Source organism: Pseudochaenichthys georgianus, unplaced genomic scaffold, assembly GCF_902827115.2.
Source record: "Pseudochaenichthys georgianus unplaced genomic scaffold, fPseGeo1.2 scaffold_469_arrow_ctg1, whole genome shotgun sequence".
In the NCBI taxonomy this organism is placed as follows: domain Eukaryota; kingdom Metazoa; phylum Chordata; class Actinopteri; order Perciformes; family Channichthyidae; genus Pseudochaenichthys; species Pseudochaenichthys georgianus.
The window spans coordinates 3,091-18,729 of record NW_027263033.1 but is presented as its reverse complement, the minus strand read 5'-3'; the positions used below and the strand labels follow the sequence as shown (position 1 = coordinate 18,729).

The 15,639-nt window shown below is 43.4% G+C and overlaps 1 protein-coding gene across 3 annotated transcripts; it reads right to left on the bottom strand.

The window, feature by feature from the left end:
* Positions 1-5,475: 5,475 nt before the first annotated feature.
* Positions 5,476-14,451, bottom strand: LOC117442761 (uncharacterized). Of its 3 annotated transcripts, none has more exons than XM_034078710.2 (8): positions 14,308-14,450; positions 9,215-9,535; positions 8,810-9,079; positions 8,595-8,687; positions 8,269-8,394; positions 7,386-7,472; positions 7,276-7,304; positions 5,476-6,648 (listed from the first exon to the last, which is right to left on the bottom strand). In XM_034078710.2, the coding sequence occupies exons 1-8, from the start codon at positions 14,366-14,368 to the stop codon at positions 6,586-6,588; spliced, it is 1,050 nt and encodes a 349-aa protein (XP_033934601.1). In that variant the 5' UTR covers positions 14,369-14,450; the 3' UTR covers positions 5,476-6,585. The 3 variants fall into 3 exon arrangements, with proteins under 3 accessions (XP_033934601.1, XP_033934600.1, XP_033934603.1); XM_034078709.2 differs by having other exon boundaries at positions 5,476-6,654; positions 14,308-14,449; XM_034078712.2 differs by lacking the exon at positions 8,595-8,687 and having other exon boundaries at positions 5,476-6,654; positions 14,308-14,451.
* Positions 14,452-15,639: the final 1,188 nt, after the last annotated feature.

Below are 15,639 nucleotides of genomic sequence, written 5' to 3'. Positions count from 1 at the left end.
CCATAACTTCACCCTCAACATAGACGGCTTCCCAGTTCAAACCTCCCCTCACATCCGGAACCTAGGCATCATATTTGACCAAACCCTCTCCTACAACAAATATATCAAACAGATCACAAAGACAGCCTTCGTCCACCTCAAAAACATCGCCCGTCTACGTCCATTTCTCTCTCCCACTGCTGCCGAAACCCTCATCAACGCCTTCATCACCTCCCATCTGGACTATTGCAACAGCCTCCTCTACGGCTCACCTGCAAAAATCCTCAAAAAACTTCAATATATCCAGAACTCCGCCGCCCGTCTACTCACCCACACCCGAATCCGTGAACACACCCCCCCCAGTCCACATCAAGCTCCACTGGCTCCCCATCCGCCAGAGAATTCAGTACAAGATCCTCCTGATGACATACAAAGCACTCCATAACCTGGCTGCCCCATCCTACCTGACTGACCTCCTCCACAGACACACTCCCACTCGCTCCCTTCGCTCTGCTACTGCCGACCTCCTGTCCCTCCCCACCCGGACCAACCTCAAGTCCTGGGGCGGCAGAGCCTTCTCCGTTGCTGCACCCACCCTCTGGAACTCACTACCCCAATCCATCAGAGATTCTTCTTCCTTCACAGCATTCAAAACATCACTCAAAACCCACCTGTTCAACACTGCATTCAACCTGTCACAAGTTAGACACTTTTATTATTGTTTGTTTAATGGCTCATCTAAACTCTCCTGTCATTTCAGATCCCGCTTTCCTCCAGGCCCTTGTAATCAGCTCATTTCCCTCACCTGTTACTCATTCCCTCATCACTCCACAGTATTTATACCACCTCACTATCACTGGTCCTTCGCCAGATTGTCTTGTCGTTTCCGCCAAGCTCTCCAGTGAGTGTTGTGCTCTAGTCTCGAGTTTTGTCCTGCCCAGTTTTCGATTCCTGCCTGCCTGTCTGACGGATTTACTGGTTTTGACCCTGCCTGTCCTTGACCTGAAATAAACTGAACATTACTATATACTGGTTGTATCTGAGTCGTGCTATTGGGTTCTGATCTGTACCTGTGATCGTGACACAACCACTGACCACCCCTCCCCCCCTATTTTCTGTTCTGTTTATCTCTTTTTGTATTTCTTTGTTATCTATTTATTTTGTTTTCTCTTGTCTTTTTTTCTCCTCTTAATTCTCTGTCAAAGCGTCTTTGAGTTTCATGAAAAGCGCTATAATAAGTCCCATGTATTATTATTATTATTATTATTATTGTTTTACCAAGACAGTTTGAAAACATTACGATGTAAATACTAACTGGTAACAACAGACAGACAAACGTCTGATCCTGAACCTTGTTTATGCCGGGATTTGTTGTGTTGTTGACAATCATAACGACCAGCATTTTCCTCTGTGACGTTCTTTATAACGAGAGAACACTTCTTTTTAACTCTCAGTCCGTCTGAATTAGCTTTGGCATCTTTGTGAATCTTTCCGTATTCAAACAGCGGCACTGCTGCGCTTCTTGAATCACTGAAGATCCAGGTAGTTCTCTCACACTTATCCTGATCATGTGTCACATTGTAACAAGGCCAAGTGACTTCATCTCCAACTCTGACGATGCGGGAGCAACGTTTCACATCTGCAGCTGTTAAAGAAACAAAGACGGAAAGCAGCATCAGGAATGAAGACATTACGATCCTTCTGAACTCAGACATCGTGCTTCTCTCTCGGTCTCTGGCTCTCGACTGTCAGAGTCTCTGACCGGCTCCTTCATTAACAAGAACTCAGCATCTACTTCCTGTGATAAGGAGGAGTCACTTCCTCATCCATCTCTCCTCTGATGGCCGTCGGGTTAATGTGTGACATCAGCATTTCATCTCTCTTGTTTTTGATGTGTGATAAAAAGACACTTTTCTAACATCAGACTTTTATGTTTGATGCATTTCTTCTCTTTGGTTATTCAGAGTGACGGTAACTGCAGGCCTTCTTCATCAGCAACACAACAGAGGAAGTTGAGCATGTAAAGATGGCCAGTTTCAATGAATGTTAACAACATGGTGGTTCCTCTTTGTATCTCTGCCGATTTATTTTTACTTTTTCCGAGAACCGAAGAAGCGTTTCTGTGAAGAAGTGGTTAACAGCAGCAGCAGAGCTCTGCAGGTTTGACCCTCTGATGCCGACCAACGAGCGTCTAATGAAACTCACTTTAATGGCCTACTTTTAAACACGTGTATTAGCCGGTGTTGTGTTCATGTTGTTTAATGGCCTACTTTTAAACACGTGTATTAGCCGGTGTTGTGTTCATGTTGTGTAATGGCCTACTTTTAAACACGTGTATTAGCCGGTGTTGTGTTCATGTTGTTTTGAAATAGCTTCATGCTCTTCACACTGCAGACTCTTCTGGGTGTGCCATTCTTAGAGCAGTCTCTCTGACCTGACTATCGGACGCTACACTCAACTCTCCAAGATGTTTTATCTGACTGAGTTTCATGTCCTGCACACTGCAGAGATGAGTCTGGTTCTCTCTGGCAGGAAGTATCAGGAGGATGGCCTGGGGGCAGATAGAGGGACCAGATGGGAGGAGCAGCTGTAGAGGACGGGGTGAAGGTCGACCAGACTTGCTTGAACCACCGGGCAGGAAGTGAGAAAGGAAAGAGGGAGTCCTATGAGGATGAAGAACCTCTCTGGAGGGCAAAAGTTGTGGCGGGACCACCGAGGCATACAGGACCATGTGGTTGGAAGTTAGGAGCGTCTCAGATATTGCAGAACGAAGCCGAGTCCTCTTCGATGGAGCAGGGGAACAGGGGGCTTCCACACCTCGGCAGGAGAAACAGGCGTTGTTAGCATCTTGACAGAAGGATAAAGAGTCTGACGCAGATCTGCAGGCAAAATGGGGTTCCTAAACCTGATCTGGGTGTGACTTTCGGAAACAGTTCTAAATCGGTTTGAATCCTACTTAAAAGACAGGAAAAACTTGGTTTACGATGTCTTTGAAGAACAAACACATGGTAAAAACCAGAGGTGTGGACTCGAGTCACATGACTTGGACTCGAGTCACCAATTTGATGACTTGAGACTCGACTTGACAAAATCACAAAACACTTGCGACTCGACTTGGACTTGAACACCAATGACTCGGGACTTGACTTGGACTTGAGCCTCTGACTTGAGGTGACTTGATACTTTAATTCAGAGGTCTCCAACACGCCGATCACGAGATGCCGCTAGAAGAGAAGACTCCCGTTGGGGAGAGCAGAATCTTCAGCCGCCCCTACTCTTGCTGAGAATCCTTGCAGGCAGGGGCGGGTCTTTATTTAGCTGGGCCACCATGCGGCCAATCATATACGAGGACACACTAGGATCATACCATTATGTGAAAGAAGGGTGGGGGGTACAGCAGGTGTAGTGGTACAGGCCAGCTGCACAGAGCGACGTGGAGACGGATTTAAATGCAAGCGCGTCGGAAAAATTCAAGAAATTAGCGAAAACCAAAAAAAGAAGCAGCGTCTGGCTGCATTTCAATGATATTGGAGAAAGCAAAGCCGAGTGCAGGATTTGAAAAATGAAAATAACCTTCAGAGCAGGTTTTCTTTTTGGTAACCACTCAGGATTTATTGTCAGAGGTGGGAGAAGTTCAGATCTTGTACTTGAGTAAAAGTACCAGAGTGTAGGAATACTCAGTTACAATAAAAAGTCCTGCATTCAAAATGTTACAAGTAAAAGTACAAAAATATTAGCATCAAAATATAGTTAAAGTACCACCTGCAGAGGGATCTAGATTTGGGTGTTCTCTTCCCCATAGACACCGCATGGCTGCACATTATCCCTTGCATAAAGATAGATCGTGGGTCCCTTACAACATGTTGTACACAGTGGAAATAAACATTCTGGTCACCTCAACATCAGGGATCTTATCCATTAAACTCCTTCTGAATCAAACCGTCACGGTAGCCTTACCTTACTGATCCCTCTTAAAATAGAAAAAAACACATTACTTTACCAGCAGAGAGAACATTGATTATTAAATTATTAATGTGACTAATAAAGAGCAGTTTGCTTTCTATAGGTCACTACACATCTGAGTTGACAAATATGACACGTCAAGGCTCCATCCTGGGGCCTCTTCTCTTTAACGTCTACATGCTACCACTGGCTCAGAAAATGAAAAACAACTAAATAAGATACCAAAGCTATGCAGATGACACACACATTTACTTAACCATTTCAACAGGAGACTATGCTCCAATTCAAACACTGAGGAAGTGCATTGAACAAATCAATTACTGTATGTGTCAGCACTTTCTTCAATTAAACCCTTATTTAAAGCCGTATTTTGTCTCTTACTCGTCTAATTATCAAGTTAGACACTCTGTCCAGATTTATTCCTCTGTCCACTCCCCTCTGCAAAAAAAAGTATTGGCGGAAGGGCGTTCATGTTTAAAGCCCCAACAGACTGTTACTTAACCTGTATTACTGTAGCTTTGTTCGTTGTTCCCGCGTCCCAGGAGAGAAGCTTAAAAAGTAAGAGACAATGGAGTCTTTTTAACGGCTGTAATCGTGTTTTACAGAAAACCAGAAGTCAAGCTTACTGTTGGCACTTCGGAGATCTTTTCCGGAAATAGCTTTTCAAAATAAAATGTAACCACAAGCAAATGCTAACCGGAAATGTTTTCAAAATAAAACAGTTATAACAATAAACATTCATAAAATTACTGTATGTTTAAACTATATTACATCATTAAACATTGATTTTAATTTCTTATACCTGCTACAATTCGATCCCTTGCATCGTTGGGTATGTTTAAGCATTATCATCTCACTTTCAGCTGCTCTGCTCTTGTTATTGATGATGAAACGGATCTATTAGACATTACTGTCTGTATATTACTTCATGAATTGTACTTAACAGACTGTACGTGGTTTGTCCTTGTTTGTCATGCTTTGCTTTCTGTTATTTTGTTCATGTATGTTGCTTTTGGCGGGACCCTCTTAAAAACGAGATGGTGCATCTCAAGGGGTTTATCCTAATAAATACATTTCTATATAAACAAAGATAAAACTGAGGTAATTGTTTTTGGAGCCAAGGAAAAACTGGCAAAATGCGGTTCTGCTCAACAGATGAAGCGCAGACTGAACCTGAGGACCAAACTGAAAGCTGATAGGATGTTGATCAGGGGATTTGAAAAGGTCTATAGGTCTAGCCAGGTTTGTTAGCCTCTTCTTGATGTGCCTTTCTTAGAGCTTCCTCTATGACGCTCTGATGCACTCTCCAAGAACGCATAAGAGTACGTAAGTCAGATCAAAGTGTATCACTTTATTTCTTGCCTCATACCTGATCCCAGGATATCACCACAGCTCCACTAATGTGCGACACCTTCCTTGGCTCTGAAACAAACTGTATGTTGTTTACAAAGTGAGAGCCAGGGCAGAGAGAGGTGTTAAACCCAACAGAGCGTTGTGTTGTCAGTTTGTTGGAGATAGAGAGAGAAACACAACTCATTATAACACTTTTTATTTGGATAATATATCATTAAAGCTGTAGTAAAAAAAAAGGAGTAGCATATTCCATTAGGACTCATGCTAATTAAAACATCCTAACATACTGTAGGCATTTCAGGTTTAGGAGTACATAAGTAAAAAGTGAGTAAAGTAAATATATTGTGTAGACTATTGATCAGATGCATGAGCATGTGCAGCAGTTACAAAGTACAGGTATAACGTAGGTGTAAGGATATGCTAATTATAAGACATTTTATGAATCATTAATTGCAACAACCATGATAGAATAGAATAGAATGGGAGGGATGAAACCCTCTTTAGTGGTCACATGCAGAGCACACAGCACACACAGTGAAATTTGTTCTCTGCTTTTAACCCATCCTCTTACCAGGAGTCTAGTACTAGGAGCAGTGGGCAGCTATTGCACAGCGCCCAGGGAGCAATGGGAGTGGGGGGGGGGGGGTTTGTCTGGTGCCTTGCTCAAGAGCACCACGGCAGGGCAGAAGGTGAACTGGGACCTCTCCAAGTAGCAGTCCACACTCCATATTTAGGTCTGTTCGGGGACTTGAACCGGCTACCCTACGGCTCACAGTCCAAGCCCCTACAGACTGAGCCACTGCCATTAAAATCCTTTCTTAAAATGTATTGAACCAAGTTTGACTAATCCCGAGAGAGCACAATGAAAAAATATGGATTAGGGATCATTTTACAATTTAGATATGTTGTGAATTCAACCCAACACTGATATGTATGAACATGTGCAGAAGTTACAGTAAGAAGTGAATATATAAGAATAAAATATATACTGTGAGTACAAGTACTGGTAATAAGAAGACATTATAAACAGAATAAACAGCTGGAAGTTTTAAGTTTAAGCAGTAGTATAACTATGTATGGGGATGTGAGAGCATAATTAAAGGACATTAAATCATAAATGAATGAATATAATATAGAAAGCTGTGTTTCCTATCACATGGAGGTGAGTTTCTGAAGGGCCTCTCGTGGGGCTCAGGTGTTCTCAGTCATCAGAAATGGTTCTCCTGTAACATATGAGGAGGTGATATTTGACAGCAGTGGACTCTGAGGGGAGTTGATGTTGTTGATCAGTCACACAGAGGCAGAAGCCTCTCCATCGTTTTCATAGTCCACCTCATCTTCATCTTCATCAATCTGCTCCTGTCAACAGGGAACAAAGACATGGTAAAAACACAGATCAGAGCTGGACAGTAACTTAGCACATTTACTCAGGTTCTGCACTTAAGTATATCTTTTTGAAGGACTTTACTTGAGCATGTCTACTCGTCACGATCTGTCCGTTTTTTCCTGTTTTATTTTTATTTTCCACAATATATTTCTAGACCGACTGGAAAACTGGGTGGGGCTTTCGGCAACAGTTCAAATTTGGTTTGAATCCTACTTAAAGGACAGGAAACTACACATCTCAGTGGACCAACATGACATGTGGGGTTCCTCAGGGCTCCATCTTGGGGCCTCTTCTCTTTAACATCTACAGGCTACCACTGGCTGCATTTCATTTAATTGTAAGCATTATAAAGAGCTGTTGATTCAACTACATGGTCACTTTGAAGCCTCCTTATTGAGCATTCATTTAATTGTGTTGCTGTTTTCTGTTATTTTGGTTAATGAACTGTTTAGCTTTGCTGAGATCATTTAATTTGGATAAATAAATATTCTAAATTAATCTATTGTTGCATCTTCTTCTGCCTGTCATATATCCATTGTTAAAATTGGAGAGCAAATAATACACACATTTAATTATGCAATGTTCAAACTCACCATGTTTTCTTCCGTCTGTGCTTTGCTCCCTGAAAAAAGGACAAAACAAGTTGATATTAGATTTCACCTTTATTTCTATATTTTCTATTTCATCTGTGAAAATGTCTCACCTTTAGCTCTTGTCCATATGTTGACTGTAACCACGGTGATGATGAGAGCCGCTAAACCCACAGACACGATGATGAGCCTCAAGCGACCTGGAAAAGAGAAGTTAGAAGAGTTGGTACCACTTTACAATAAGACTACCCTCATAAAGGATTCATAAAGGGTTTCTAATTAGGTCATGAATTAGGTTGTAGACACTTTATTAATCATTAAGAACCATTAATAAACCAGTTCTAACATAGTTTGCATTCATCAACACACGCTCACTATTTGGCAAGATGACTAAGCCTTATAGTGGCTACTTAGCGAGAATCAACTCAGTGAGCAACACATACCAAGGATCCTGGCTGATGAAGGAGACGAAGTAAGCTAGGTAGCCAACATAAGGCTTAGCAGTACAGATAAACGTGGGCTCACTATTTGGCAAGCAACCGGTCACAGTTGCCCTGTTTATCTCATGTCTTATAAAAGCTTATTAATGATTTATAAAGTGTTCACAACCCAATTAATAAATTACAAACTATTCGTAACCCTTTATTAGGTTAGTCTGATTGTAAAGTGGTACCGAAGAGTTAAATATAGTCAGAGGTTTTTATCTCTTTATCTCTCAAATCTGAATGAACAAAATGTCTCTTGGCTGTTTAATGCTTCCTCGTCACCTTCACACAGGGACACATGCAGAACATACAGATACACACAACTTATTTATAATCCACACAGTTCTTTTTTATCTACATAAAATGTTACCTTTATAAACTATGTTGGATCTGAGTCCACTCCTTATCATCTTCCAGTACATCAAGGTGTGTATAGTACACACACACACCTGTATATCCTGCATGTGTGCTTCTTTTCTAACTGTGAATGTATATTCTCTTCTCTCTCTACCTTTATTGTTGTCCTCTCGTTCTGTCTGATTGTCTTCAGGTGCAGTGTTGGTCGTCTCTCCGGCTGCTCTCATTCTCACTGCTGTCCATGTTGTTGACACTGTAGTCACCTTCCCTGCGTCCTCACCTTCATGAATAAAATAACAACAAGCTGTTCAGTTATCAAATCAAATGTAAACATCTGACATCACGACATAAAGATGTGACGCATCAGGATGAATGATTTTAAACGGCTCATCATGTTCTCACCTGAGGACTGAAGAGAACCAGCTGAGGTTCTGTCCTGTGACCATCACACACTTTACAAGTAAATACATTAAACCTTACCTGGTTTTTTGTTGATTTTAGCTGCTGCTGTCGTCGTTGTTGTTGTTGTCGTTGCTGTTGTTGTTTTGGTTGTTGCTGGTTTTTTGTCCTCTCCTAAACAGATGAACAAAACTTAACAAACTATTCAATTTTAAACGTCTATAAAATAAACAAATATTGAAGTATTTTTTTTACACCAGTAAGAAGTGACTTTAAACAGATCATCATGTTCTCACCTGAGGACTGAGGGCTGAAGGGGAACACCTGCACTTCTCTCGTGTCACCATCAGTTACTTCACAAGTAAACAACTCAGACCGTGATGCGTAACTAAAGAGAGAAGTCAGAAATGTCACAGAGGCAGAGCAGAGAGACGCTGATGTCTTTATCTCTCTGTGATCTTTATCCACATCTCGACCCTGAAGCAGCCACTTCACTGAGTGTCTACACCGTACATGTGACACAGAGCAGTCTAACGTCACCTCATCGTTGTCCTGCTGCTCAGTCACTGAAGACGGAGATATTGAGAGAGAAAAGACAACAAGAGTAACATTAACTTCATCACTGTAATCATTATTATTGTAATGTTTTAGCATATTGTTTTAACAAGACAGTTTGAAAACATCATGATGTAAATACTCACTGGTGACAACAGACAGATCAACATGAGAGTCTGAAAGATATGTTCCTGATCTGAACTGGCTGCAGGTGTAACCTCCAGCATCCTCCTCTGTGACCTTCTTTATAACCAGAGCACATTTCTCTGTAACTCTCAGTCCGTCTGATTTAGCTTTGGCTTCGTTCTGAATCTGTCTGCCTTCAAACAGCGTCACTGCAGCTGGAAGTTTTGAATCCCTGAAGAGCCAGGTAGTACCCCCACACTCATCCCGACCCTCTATCTCATTGGCACACGGCAAAGTGACTTCATCTCCAGCTCTGACAATGGGGAAGTATTGGTTTGAATCTGCAGTTGTTCGGGAAAAAAAGCAGAAGGAAATATAGACGTGATAAATGCTGACAGAATGATGATGTATTATATGAAAAGGTAAGAGTTAGAGTTCTGGTTGATCTGTTTAATGAATCGTTTAACGACTCATTCAAACCAGAGTTAATTACAGATCACTAACTGAAGCGTTCAGAGTCAGGGTGACGGTCACTTTAAAGAATGTTGCTATGTGGGTTCTAGTGAGCGAGACTTCACTAAAGTCACCAGGTTACAAACACAACTCGTCGCTCTCAGTTAAAGGAACAGCACGTAGTAAAGTACCGTCAGTGATATTAGAGCTGTTTATTTCATGTACTGGTGAATGGACTGTATTTATAAAGTGCTTTATCCGTCTCTCACCCCTCAAAGCGCTTTACATACAACAAGTCACCATTCACCCCCAGTTCATACAGAGCAATGTGCCCCTTGCTCAATACAAACTCCCTTAGAATAGGTTGAGAGCAAAGGGTAGCAAGTAATGCCCCTTTCACACCAGCGCCTTTTCAGCTCCGGCTCGGAGCTAGAGCCTGAAAAGCGCCGGGTTTTCCAGTTCACACCGGAGCTGCGCCGGCTCTTAGCTCCGGAATCCGCTTCATTTCCAGCGCCAAAAAATTGTCGGTCCAGAGGCAAGAGCTTTGGAGCTAAGAGGTGACGTCGCTTACGTCTCTCTTACGTCGAGGCGTGCAGGAAACTAAACCCACCTCCCATGGGTCGACTGTTATGCCTGCCTACAAGCAGTAGTGCCTATAAACACATTTTATAAAGTCAGGCAACACTAACCAGGCTTCGTGTGATTCTGTTTATCTCTACCTTACTTTGACCATCTGTTCGCTGTTATCGATCATTGTGGAGAGAGGCAGACGTGTTGTTTTGTATTATTGCAGCTATCGGATGCAAGTAGTCAGTTTAGCTTCGGTTGCTATGCCAACATCACCCGTTTTATACCAGAGAAACTTTCATAACAGCGTTGTGATACCAAACAGCGTCAATTCAGACTGACACACATTCACTTAGGCTAAGGGAACTGGGGATATGCATCAGCTGCTTGTGTGAGTCGGACAGTGAATACTTTAGAGCGGCCGCTGCAGTGTGAGCTAACCGGGAGCTAACGGGAGAATAAACTCAGTGGAAGAGCAGCACTGCAGCGGTCGGTAAATGCTGCAGAAACACATTAATAAACAATGAACCACGGCACTCTGGAGAAAAGCATAAGGTTGGAGAAGTCGTTATTCAATTTATTCTGGCTTCGTGTGATTAAAAGCAACACGATCATCGACCCGACGCAGTTGTTGTTGTTGTGAGCGCCGTAATGGGTGCCGTTGGGGAGCAAATCAGCGATGTACACGGTGACGTCATGACGTAGCAGGGGCAGCTCTGGGGCGCCAGTGGGCGGTGTGCACAGAGCGGGAGCTGAAAAGGGAAACCGGAGCTGAACCAGAAAAGCTCCCGCTCGGAGCTAGAAACTGAAAAGCGCTGGTGTGAAAGCCGCAAAAGAGAGTAAGAAAGATAGGTGGAGAGGCACACTCAGGGAAACAAAGTCCCCACTGGAGCCTTAGTTGGAAATTGATGAGAGATAGGAAGGTACGCTGTGTCTACGAATCGTAACACTCCCCGGCCTGTCTAAGCCACTCAGCAAACCGTTTCCCTCTAATAAACCTCGAGAGGTTAGAGAGGGAAAAGGTCCTGGGTAAAAGTTATTCTTGATAAGAGAAGCCTCGAAGGCCAGAGAGAAAAAGTGAGTTTTAAGTGTTGATTTAAAAACCCCCAGGGTCTGGGCCGACCTCACGTGGAGGGGCAAAATATTCCAGAGCCTGGGGCCAGCTGCTGCGAAGGCTCGGTACCCTCTGGTTTTTGAGCCTGGTCTTAGGCACTATCAGCAGCAGCTGATCAGCCGACCTTAAGGCTCTGTGTAGCGATGGAGGAGTTCGGCTATATAGGCCGGAGCCAGCCCATTTAGTGTTTAAAAACAAATAAAAGGATTTTAAAATCAATTCTGAACCGAATTGGAAGCCAGTGCAGTGAGGCCAGAATTGGGGTGATGTGGTCACGCTTTTTATGGCCAGTTAGAAGACGTGCAGCTGCGTTCTGCACTAGCTGCAGGCGTCTAATTGAGGCCTGGTCCATACCCACATACGTTGCAGTAATCCAGTCTCGAGGTAACAAAGGCGTTTATAACCCATTCTAGGTCTTTAAAAGATAAAAACGACGTAGTCTTAGCCAATAGTCGTATTTTTAAAAAAAGCAGGTCTTGACTACGGTGCTGACCTGCTTATCAAATGTAAAAGCGCTATTGAAGGTCACTCCAAGGTTCATGACAGAGGGGAGGATGTTTTTATTGAGGGAGCCCAGAATATCAACCGGAGAGGCTGAAGGTCTGGGTCCAAAAAAGATGACCTCGGTCTTGCTCTCGTTGAGGGTGAGGAAGTTTTGGCTCAGCCAGGATTTAATCTCTGTTAAGCAGTCCTTCAACTGCTGTAGTGAGTTGGCATTTTGATTGAGAGGCAGACAGATCTGTACATCGTCAGCATAACAATGGAAGGGGATATTGTGTTTTGTGAGAATTGAGTATGTACAGTAGAAAAAGGATGGGGCCCAGAATCGAGCCTTGGGGAACCCCCTCAGGTAAGAGGGGCTTTGGCAGAGGAGAAGGCACCTAACTGCACTGAGAGGCTACGGTCTGTCAGGTAGGACCTGAACCATGCAAGGGCAGAGCCTGTGATGCCTGCGGACTGTTCAAGCCGTGACAACAGGATGCTATGGTCCACAGTGTCGAAGGCAGCTGTCAGGTCCAACAGCACCAGGACAGCTGAGCTACCTGAGTCGGCGGCTAAGAGCAGATCATTAAAAACTCTTCAAAGGGCTGTTTCAGTGCTGTGCATGGGTTTGAAGCCAGACTGGAACTTTTCATGGATGCCATGTGTGGTTAAAAACGACTGCAGCTGGACGTAGACTACTCGCTCCAGGGCTTTAGATAAAAAGGGTAGCTGGGAGATGGGCCTACAATTTGCGAGAATGGAGGGGTCAAGATTTTTCTTTTTAAGTAGTGGCTTAACCATGACATGTTTGAAGGCAGCTGGGACACATCCTGAGCTACAGTAAGAGAGGTGTTTACAAGCAATAAAACACTTGATCCAACTGATTCAAAAACATCTCTCAGGAAGCGAGAGGGAATGCTGTCTGAGGTGCAGTTTGTCGGCCGCAGGTGCTTGACTACATCCGAGAGAGAAGTGAGGGATACAGGCTCAAAATGGTCGAGGACAGCAGGGCACAGAAAGAGAGCAGGATCTGGGGTAGCACTAGTATAGGCTAGCCTAAGCACAGATACTTTTTCGATAATAAATTTAAGAAATGTATCGCAGAGAGTAGTCGATGGCACAATTGGAGAAGCATCACAAAGATTAATGATCGAATTGAGGACATTAAAAAGAACTTGAGGTTTAGGGCTGTTTTTAGAGATTAACAGAGAAATATACTCTGTTCTGGCTGCTTTGACTGCCGTCTGGTAGTCGGAAAGGCAAGCACGAAGGATTTCTAAGGAGACATGAAGTTTATCCTTTTTCCATTTTCTCTCTGCACGCCTACAAGCGCGTCTAAGAGCGCGAGTAGTCATTAAGCCACGGCTCTAAGAGAACTTTGGTGCGTCTAAGCGTAAAAGGAGCAACGGAATCCAGTATTAGTGTACATGTTGAGTCAAACATGGAGATAAGCTCATCAGCATTAAGAGCACAGTTCACCTCTAATTTACAGATCGGAGAAGCATTAAAAGCATCTGAAAACTGTGAGGCAGTCAAGGGGTTAAATGAACGCAGACGGCGCGCAGGGGCACGTGATTCGACTCCCGCAGAAGGGATCGAGGTGGTAAACAGAACCGGTAAATGGTCTTAGATACGCTGCACAGATTTCATCCACAGAGATAGACAGTCCAAACGATAATACTAAATCTAAGATGTGTCCTTTATCGTGTGTTGGGCCAACCACGGACTGAACAAGACCAAAAGAGTCGAGGAGATTTAAAAAGTCCCTAACCAGAGGTTTGGACTCGCAGCACACATGGACATTAAAGTCTCCGCAGATCAAAACACGATCATATTTCACCATGATCCCGGACAGAAAGTCAGAAAAGTCAGTTATGAAATCCTTATTGGACTTTGGTGGACGATACACGACTGTTTCATCATTATGGTTTGAATGTTTGTCTTAAGGCTTTAGAGTAAACTCTTAACTAGTTATTTTTGTGAGTCACACTACGCTTTAAAAGATGTTCAAGTCTCACTTCTTTGCTGTCAGATGTGACGTGCATGTCTGTATCTCTATATATGGCATGGCGTTGGTTCACATCTGAGGGTGTGATTAGACAGGAAGTGGTAGAGTCTTTTGACCGTGTTCTTTTTGTTCTTTTTTGATACGGAGAACTTTTAGTTACTTTGAAGCGAGGAAGTTTGTCTTCATGTTTGTATGTCGCCTGGCTCAAAGAATAAACCTGATGTGATTCAACGCTACAACGATCTCTGCAAAGTTAGTTAGGAAGCCAAGAGAGGCGCGTCATAGCCCACACCCGATAGAGGAGAGTGGATATTAAATGTAGAAACGGATTCAAAACGCCACGACAGAAGGTATCTTTCACACACCGTTCCCATTGGGAGCGACTTGGGGTTCAGCATCTCGCCCGAGGATACATCGATTTCAATGAGAGACGCCCTCACTAGCTTTCACTAACAGTCGTGAACAGTGTGTGTTCTCTGCGTCCTCACCTGGAAAGTGGAGCAGCAGCATCAGGAATGAAGACATCACGATCCTTCTGAATCCAGACATCGTGCTTCTCTCTCGGTCTCTGGCTCTCGACTGTCAGAGTCTCTCCCCGGATGCTTCTTTATTTCTCTTCTGAGAACCGGACAAGAAGTGTTTCTGTGAAAATGTGGTCAGCAGCAGCAGAACTCTGGTGGTTGTACCCTCTGATGCAGGTAGGTGCTTAAAGCAATACCGTGCAGGGAATGTACATATAGCATTATATATTGAGTAGTTGTTGGTGTTTTATCACTATTGTGAATTATTTGTTTCCATAAATACTTTCAGTATTTATTTTTTTATATCATTTTTATCAGAAAACAGACTTGCTAATGGTGTTTGCATGCACACACAGTGGTCTGACACCTGGTGGTTTTGCTATAGGTGTTGTTGAGGCTGTGGTGGCAGCAGCAGCAGCAGCAGCAGCAGAGCTCTGGAGGTCAAACCACTGATGTTGACCAGATACAAAACAGAGATATGAGTAATGGAAACAGTAACTATTGTCTAAATGAATTCTAATGAAGTATAATTAATGACTTTTGAACACATGTACCCGCATGTTGTTCTGAAATTCTTAATAAAACTAACACGTTGTATCTGAGTTATTGTCATGCTCTGCACACTGAACTGATGAATCTTTGGTCCCTTTAAGATTTCTCAGGATAATTTGTATTTACAAAAAGAGCTCATGTGCGTCCAACATGAATATTACTTATGAAGCAGGGCGACAACTCAACCACACCTCTGACCACCTGCTGAGCTACTGTTACCCGGTCAACACATGCAGCCTCATTCACTCTTATTTCATGACCCACCCCCCTTTTCCTTCCATTCATCCAATCCCCTTCCTACCTCATCCTTACCCACATTCCTAAATCCCTTCACCCGCCCTACCTACATCCCTTTAACTCTCATTATCTCTTTATCCATCTTCCTACATCTCTTCCTAACCCTAACCCTAGATCCCTGTACACCTTTCCGATTGGAGACCCCCTCAGTCAGGCATTAACTCCTGAAGTGTTCAGGCCATTTATCTGGAACCAGTGCAAAGAGGTTGTGTGAAAAGTCAAAGTCGGTATTCCTGTCAAATAAGGCTGATACTTCACTACCCCCCCAACATCCCTTCATCCGTCCCTCCCCTACTTCCCTCAATCATGCAATCCCTCATGACCTATAGACATGCACTAATGAAGCGGTACTGTAGCGGAGCGAAAGGTATTTTTTCCGCGCCAGGGAGCAGGCCCTTCAACCCTTCATCCCTTCAACCATAAGACCCTTCATCCCACCTTCCCTAAAAT